The 8,296-nt window shown below is 46.9% G+C and overlaps 1 protein-coding gene across 1 annotated transcript; it reads left to right on the top strand.

Annotated features, from left to right (window-relative positions):
- Positions 1–1,046: 1,046 nt before the first annotated feature.
- On the top strand, positions 1,047–6,655 carry LOC124648867 (probable cellulose synthase A catalytic subunit 1 [UDP-forming]). The gene is made up of 14 exons (XM_047188559.1): positions 1,047–1,263; positions 1,777–1,966; positions 2,169–2,356; positions 2,467–2,551; positions 2,670–2,865; positions 2,988–3,254; positions 3,356–3,701; positions 3,782–3,919; positions 4,008–4,133; positions 4,228–4,440; positions 4,520–4,778; positions 4,953–5,149; positions 5,235–5,585; positions 5,763–6,655. The coding sequence occupies exons 1-14, from the start codon at positions 1,177–1,179 to the stop codon at positions 6,348–6,350; spliced, it is 3,231 nt and encodes a 1,076-aa protein (XP_047044515.1). The 5' UTR covers positions 1,047–1,176; the 3' UTR covers positions 6,351–6,655.
- The last annotated feature ends 1,641 nt before the right edge of the window (positions 6,656–8,296 follow it).

The raw sequence follows: 8,296 nt of genomic DNA, 5'->3' as shown, positions 1-8,296 counted from the left end.
ATATAAAGAATAGTCCAATTCATCGATTTGTTGCAAAAAATTGTTTAAAATTGAAGAACTACTTCTTTTTTGAGTACATATTAATTTATACATTTCTCGTGTAGAGCATATAAAAGGTAGAAAGATCATATAAAATCGCCCCAAAAATTGCTATGCATATCATTATCATGTCTAGTTGTCGGTAGATCAGATGGAAGCAGGGGAAATAATTGTCTAACATGAGTGTTAGGTAGGCCAGGCACGTCAATTTGCGCAAGAGACTGATTAGCTCAGAAAATAGACTAATGGAGTGTAAACTAGAAAGGGAGGATATCTAAGTATTTCTTCATGTCCCTTTCAGATTTAAGGAGTTCATCAAAGCTTGACAAAATATGGCTATTATTTGGCGTTTGCCGGAAGATCAACTTCGTGTAGTTCAAATTTTGCATTGCTTGTTCTTTTCGTTATCGAAAAAGGAAACAAACTAAAGAAAACTGAAAATATTACCGTTGGCCTCTAAATTCCGAATTACTTTCCATATATAAAATGGTTGGCAATGGTAACTCTATGATTTGCGCACAATTCCGTCGATCCTGCCCCAATAACAAACCCATCGATTTGATGCCAACTAACATGCAACACGCATGGTGCACATGGCATTTCCCTGTTTTCTCCCCTCAAAAAATAAACAAAAGGTAAACAAAACCAGCCAAAAAAAGGTCACTGGGTGAGAAGGAAAGGAGCGGCAGGTAGGGGGGCATTTCGGTCCGCCCTTGGAGGCGCCGACACATCTAACGGCTACAGCCGGTCACCCGACCCACCGTCTGCGTGCCTCCAGCCTGTGCCCAGCGCCGCGACGGGGACGTCCGCGCTCCCACCCCTTCCCCATCCGACGGCTCAGATGCATCCCGCGCGAGATCCGACGGCTGGGAGAGGGTCGCGACCGGGCGACCGGCGGTAGCCGGTGGGGAAGGCGACTCCACTCGAGCCAAGCGAGCGCGTATGTAAGAAGAGGAGAGGGAGTGGAGGGGGAGACGGAGCAGCAGCAGCGAGCTAGCGAGAGAGGCAGAGCTCCCGCGCCGGTGGGATCTGGGAATGGTGGCGATCTCCACCGCGGCCTCTCCGATCTAGGGTGCCTCGCTCGCACTCCCTCTCTCTCTCTCTGCCTCCGTCACCGGCGTCTGACGGCGGCGCGACATGGCGGCCAACACCGGGATGGTCGCGGGCTCGCACAACCGCAACGAGTTCGTCACGATTCGCCACGACGGCGACGCGCCCGCTCCGGTAAGCCTCTACCTATCCCGTCCTGCCGTAGTGCCAATTTGTCGGTGCCATTTCTGTTCGTCACGGCTCCCGCCTCATGCCGCGCGCGTGCGTGCGCGAGGTTTAGGTGGATCTGGTGCGTCGGTGGATCTAGGTCGCGCTGGATCTAGGACTCTAGGCCCCGGTCGGAATTGTTCCCAGCTTGGGGGGTTATTACCCGGTTCAGACTTCAGACATCCCCTTGCAATTCAACCCAAGCCTAACTGTTCCTTAGAATGGCATCACATCACTGATGTTTAGTAGCCACCGTGTGCATTTTAGCAGTCACTCATGGACATACCTCACCTTCACACCATGCAAGTAATGCTCATCCGCCAACATTCCTGACATTTGGATCGTATCCTGAACTTTAAGCCGAGCAAATGCCCAATTGCCGATCGATTTTTGCTGAAGGGGGAATTGCTGTGCCTGCTAACTAGCTGTGTGATTCTGTATGGCTATGTGCTGACCTTTTTCTACATCTTGCGGGTGCAGGGTAAGCAGCCGAAAGCTACGGCTGTATGCCAGATATGCGGGGACGCCGTGGGGGTCACGGCCACCGGCGATGTCTTCGTTGCCTGCAACGAGTGCGCCTTCCCGGTCTGCCGCCCTTGCTACGAGTACGAGCGCAAGGAAGGGAACAAGTGCTGCCCTCAGTGCAAGACCAGATACAAGAGGCTCAAAGGTTCGTTTCTTCATAATACTTGTTCGCTTCCTATGAGAGAGACACCTGCATAATCTATATGACCCAATGCCATAGTGTACTAGTGGCCATGCTTGTTGCTCGGCGTATAAAATTGCACATCGCCATCTTCTCGTAGTCTTCTTTATAAATGGTGGTGGTAACTGATGTATATGGCACCTGTTCTGCCGTGGGCGAAATTCAGGTAGCCCCCGGGTTCAGGGAGATGAGGAGGAAGAAGACGTCGATGATCTCGACAACGAGTTCAACTACAAGCAGGACAACGGCAAAGGTCCAGAGTGGCAGCTCGGCCAAGGAGAAGACCTTGATCTGTCTTCGTCCTCACGCCATGAACCGCATCATCGCATTCCTCGCCTCACAAGTGGACACCAGGTCATTTTTCTTTAGTCATTGACAGGCTAGATTCTTTCCTGCGTTGCTGAAAGTGATCTTGTTTCTGTAAGAATTCATTGCATAACACATTGATACTTTTTTTTTTTCAGATCTCTGGAGAGATCCCTGATGCTTCCCCTGATCGCCATTCTATCCGCAGCCCAACATCAAGCTATGTTGATCCAAGTGTGCCAGGTATTGTCTTAATCATCGTGAATCACCTTCTTTCAAGCATTTTTCATAAACACTTCGCTTGGAGAACTTATGTGCTCATTGGATGAAAAGTGATAACATTTCTCTGCTATGATTTCAGTTCCTGTGAGGATTGTGGACCCCAACAAGGACTTGAACTCTTATGGACTCAATAGTGTTGACTGGAAGGAAAGAGTCGAGAGCTGGAGGGTTAAACAGGACAAGAGTATGATGCAGGTGGCCAATAATAAGTATCCAGATGCAAGAGGAGGTGGAGACATGGAGGGTACTGGCTCTAATGGCGAAGATATGCAAATGTACGCACAACCTTTCTCAATGACTATTTTAGATAGCTTTATCTGTAGTATGCTGCAGTTTGGTGTCTACTGTAAATTTTGTTTTCATGATATTGATGTATCTGTACTTCTGTTTCTGGCAGGGTTGATGATGCACGTCTACCTATGAGCCGCATAGTTCCTATTCCTTCAAACCAGCTCAACCTTTACCGGATAGTGATCATTCTCCGGCTTATCATCCTATGCTTCTTCTTCCAATATCGTGTCTCCCATCCAGTGCGTGATGCTTATGGATTATGGCTAGTGTCTGTTATTTGTGAGATTTGGTTTGCCTTATCTTGGCTTCTAGATCAATTCCCAAAATGGTATCCGATCAACCGGGAAACATACCTTGACAGGCTTGCATTGAGGTAAGTTACAATAATGGGTGTACAATTATTCAGAGTTTTGGGCACTGGAACATCCTTGCTTTAAACATCATGTGTCCTGAGGTGTTCAAATACTTTTGTAGGTATGATAGGGAGGGAGAGCCATCACAGCTGGCTCCGATTGATATCTTTGTCAGTACAGTGGATCCACTGAAGGAACCTCCCCTGATCACAGCAAATACTGTTCTGTCCATTCTTGCTGTGGATTACCCTGTTGACAAAGTGTCATGCTATGTTTCTGATGATGGTTCGGCTATGTTGTCGTTTGAGTCACTCTCAGAAACTGCAGAATTCGCTAGGAAGTGGGTTCCCTTCTGCAAGAAGCACAACATTGAACCAAGGGCTCCAGAGTTTTACTTTGCTCAAAAAATAGATTACCTAAAGGACAAAATCCAGCCTTCTTTTGTTAAAGAAAGACGATCAATGAAGGTAAGTTACAAACCACATGTTTAGAATAATGTTACCCCAGTTCTGCGTGGGTTTTAACTTCGGGTCATTCTTTGTTTCAGAGAGAATATGAAGAATTTAAAATAAGAATCAATGCCCTTGTTGCCAAAGCTCAGAAAGTACCTGAAGAGGGCTGGACCATGGCTGATGGCACTGCTTGGCCTGGGAATAACCCCAGAGACCATCCTGGAATGATTCAGGTGCCTTTTACATTTATGCTGCCGTCCCTTAAAAATGATGACATTTAATCTGAAGCCAATGTATTAAACATTCTTTTTGGGAATTCAGGTGTTCCTGGGGCACAGTGGTGGCCTTGACACTGAGGGAAATGAGTTGCCACGACTTGTGTACGTCTCTCGTGAAAAGAGGCCAGGCTTCCAGCATCACAAGAAGGCTGGTGCAATGAATGCACTGGTACGTGTTCTCTTCCACAAAGTTCACTTCGTTCAGTACATCGTTTTTATCTGGTTCCTTACTAATTATATGATTACCTTTTGCTGGTTGTCAGATTCGCGTGTCTGCTGTGCTGACAAATGGTGCCTATCTACTTAATGTGGATTGTGATCACTACTTCAATAGCAGCAAAGCTCTTAGAGAAGCAATGTGCTTCATGATGGATCCTGCACTAGGAAGAAAAACTTGCTATGTTCAATTTCCACAAAGATTTGATGGCATTGACTTGCACGATCGATATGCTAATCGCAACATAGTCTTCTTTGATGTAAGGCTGGTGGTGCTTGTGTTCAACTGATCATTATCACAACATTTTTTCTTGTCTTACATGGTTTTCCACTTTGCAGATCAACATGAAAGGTTTAGACGGCATTCAGGGTCCAATGTATGTGGGGACAGGATGCTGTTTCAATAGGCAGGCCCTGTATGGATATGATCCTGTATTAACTGAAGCTGATTTGGAACCTAACTTTATTGTTAAGAGCTTCTGCGGTGGCAGAAAGAAGAAGAATAAGAGTTATATGGATAATAAAAACCGTATGATGAAGAGAACCGAGTCTTCAGCTCCCATCTTCAACATGGAAGATATAGAAGAGGGCATTGAAGGTATGTGCTTTGTACAACTTTACTTCCAGTCTTGGCATCTTATAACATGCATTGTGTATACTGCATCGCTAAAACAATGTGCTTCTGTCTGTTCTCTACTTTTTAGTCGCAATAATTCCTTAGATTTTGAGTTATGACTGGCATCAACTAATTACTATTCCTGAATCTCACCAGGTTATGAGGATGAAAGATCGATGCTTATGTCACAGAAGAAATTGGAGAAACGCTTTGGTCAGTCTCCAATATTTACGGCATCCACCTTCATGACTCAAGGAGGTATACCACCTTCAACAAACCCAGCATCCCTACTAAAGGAAGCCATCCATGTCATCAGCTGTGGATATGAGGACAAGACCGAATGGGGGAAAGAGGTTAGTTGGACAATAGTAGTTTCCCTTGTTCTTTTGTTTTATGCAGAGATAGAAGACTGAGTGAGATTTTCTCTAATTATTTCAGATTGGCTGGATCTATGGTTCAGTTACTGAGGATATTCTTACTGGGTTTAAAATGCACACCAGAGGCTGGATATCAATCTACTGCATGCCATCACGGCCTTGTTTCAAGGGTTCTGCGCCAATCAATCTTTCTGACCGTCTTAATCAAGTGCTCCGTTGGGCTCTTGGGTCAGTTGAAATTCTGTTTAGCAGACATTGTCCTATTTGGTATAATTATGGTGGGCGGTTGAAACTTCTGGAGAGATTTGCTTACATCAACACCATTGTTTATCCAATAACATCCCTTCCACTTATCGCCTATTGTGTGCTTCCTGCTATCTGTCTCCTCACCAACAAATTTATCATTCCTGAGGTTAGTCATGAGAAATCTTTTCGCACTATATTGTTACTGACCACGATCTGACATTGTTTTGTCTGATCATGGTTTCTACTTGGGCATCTGTTCTTCTAGTTAAAATCTCTGCATTGCTAAAACCCTCTTTTGCCAGCGGCAAATTTTCTGACATTCTTATAATTTTCTGATATGCAGATCAGTAATTATGCTGGGCTGTTCTTTATTCTCATGTTTGCGTCCATTATGGCCACCGGTATATTGGAGCTCCAGTGGAGTGGTGTTGGCATTGAGGATTGGTGGAGAAACGAGCAGTTCTGGGTTATTGGTGGCACATCTGCCCATTTATTCGCGGTGTTCCAGGGTCTGCTCAAAGTGTTGGCCGGGATTGACACCAACTTCACGGTTACCTCCAAGGCAAACGATGAGGATGGTGACTTTGCTGAGCTATATGTGTTCAAGTGGACCAGTCTCCTCATCCCTCCTACCACCGTCCTGGTGATTAACCTGGTGGGCATGGTGGCCGGTATATCATACGCCATCAACAGCGGTTACCAATCTTGGGGTCCACTTTTTGGAAAGCTCTTCTTCTCCATCTGGGTGATCCTCCATCTCTACCCCTTCCTCAAGGGTCTCATGGGAAAGCAGAACCGCACGCCGACTATCGTCATTGTTTGGTCCATTCTGCTTGCGTCCATCTTCTCCCTCTTGTGGGTGAAGATCGACCCTTTCATCTCCGACACCCAGAAAGCCGTCGCCTTGGGGCAGTGCGGCGTCAACTGCTGATCGGCATTGAAGAGATTCACTTGATATCTGCCCCCCTCGTGTAAATACCGGAGGGGGTTAGATGGGATTTTTTGTTGTAGATGAAGACGAGTTTATCTGAATTATGCCCATGTTTGTTAGTATCCTTGTCGCCCCTGCTGCTGAGAACCACAAACCGTGAAGACTCCACGAAACCTGCAGCGGACATTGTGAATTCTTTTTTCCATTTGTGATACCTGATGTTTGTTGCTTAGAGTATATTATTCGAAGAGAACATATTTATACAAACCAACTATTTATATAAGGCAGCTGTTGCATCAACTCTTGATTCTTTGTGTGCTGGAATATGAGTATCTGTCTTACTTGATGCTAGCTTGATCGTTGTTGTTCTCTAACTTCACTGAAAATACGGAATGAATGGATATGTGGCGATCTCTCGTAACAGTTGCACAATTGAACACTGATCTTAACTTTCATTCCAACATTATCGGAAAGAAACGGCTGTGACCTGGTACTATGGTGTGCTTGTGCTGCTGGAGTACAGTTCCTTATTCATTTGAAGTTCTGAACATAGACAAAGCAATAATAAAATGTTGTGTATTTTTCATTGGAATTGAAAAAACTATGTCAAACATCGAGAAAACCGTGGGCAAATGAAATGAAATAAAAGAGCACAACAGGAAGGACACATTTGATCGTGTGTCTCTTTCCGTACATTGACATGATTCAACAACTAAAACAAAACCACATGAACCGCAACGCCCGGTCGGACAATCCTGTACATCAAGTGAGAAACAGTCCCCTGCAAAGTACTACGTCTGTTCGGATTTAATCGACACGAGCTAGAGCGAGCGAATAGGAATAGGTAGTCGCTCACTTTTTTCTTGAGTAACTCGAAAAGTTCGACCGACTGTTAACTTGTTCCGAGGCGATGATCCTGGTGTTCCAAGTGTCTTTCACTAGCTCCATGAAGTGTACTTATTTTCCGAGCCATTATAATCACAGACTCACAGTTGATGGCCCGATTGTGGGAGTATGTGAGACTGAAATTGCTGTCCAAAAGAGAAAGGGAGAAGGAAAACGAGAGCAAGAGCTGCAATCTATGCGAGCGACGACAACGAAGATAGGTGCGAATCCATCCCAAGCTAGGGCAAGGGACTGGAATTTTCTCTAGGTATATTTTTTTTGAAAAACGCTTCTCTTCGGACGACCCATCCGCCGCAGCGATCGGTTGTGCCGGATCTGTCGCGCCGAGCACGTCTCCCTGTTGTTTCGTCGGTTCTGTGGCCTAATACTTGCATGTGCACGAGATGCGCTACCTTTTCTCTTTCTGTGACCCCACATGCCTGTTTTTGAGCCGATCGATAGATAGCTATCGGGTAAAAAATGCTGCTCTCGCGACTCAGGGGCGACTCTGCACCGAGTCCGACCCGAGGTCCTGTTCATGGCGGGGTCACCTCGATCCACGTCCATGGCGGGCCAGGGGGGGTGGAGGGCACCTCTCCACGCGTCGCGCGAGCATCCTTCTCTGCCACTTGCCTCCTTCACAACACCAAACTCATCCACTTCGAGCTCACCGCCGATAGCTAGGTTCCTTTCGAAATCCAGGGCGAATCGAAGGCTGACGCTGGCGATCTGCGCGTATGAGGAGGGAGAGGAGGCGGGGGAGCGGCCGTGGTGGTGGGAGTGCGGTGCCGGAGGCGGGGAAGAGGAGGTGGGACCTCGCAAAGGCACTACGGGTGCGGAAGCTGGATCGGCAATGGCGAGGCAGAGGTCGTCGCGCCGGGAGCATGCCGAGGAGGGAGTTCAATCGCCTCGGTGCGGAGGCTTCAACTTCTGCATGGGCTCGTTTGGGCCAATCGCCGTTGATCCCGAGCTCGCCTTCCTCGGCGCAACAGCGGGGATCGAGGATTCAGGCGACGCCGGCAGCAAAAGTCATCGCAGAGGTATTCCTGGCGCTGCAGGCG

This window comes from Lolium rigidum, chromosome 4 (genome assembly GCF_022539505.1).
Source record: "Lolium rigidum isolate FL_2022 chromosome 4, APGP_CSIRO_Lrig_0.1, whole genome shotgun sequence".
NCBI classification, from domain to species: domain Eukaryota; kingdom Viridiplantae; phylum Streptophyta; class Magnoliopsida; order Poales; family Poaceae; genus Lolium; species Lolium rigidum.
The sequence above is the reverse complement of the archived record's forward strand: the minus strand, read 5'-3'. Positions and strand labels throughout refer to the sequence as shown.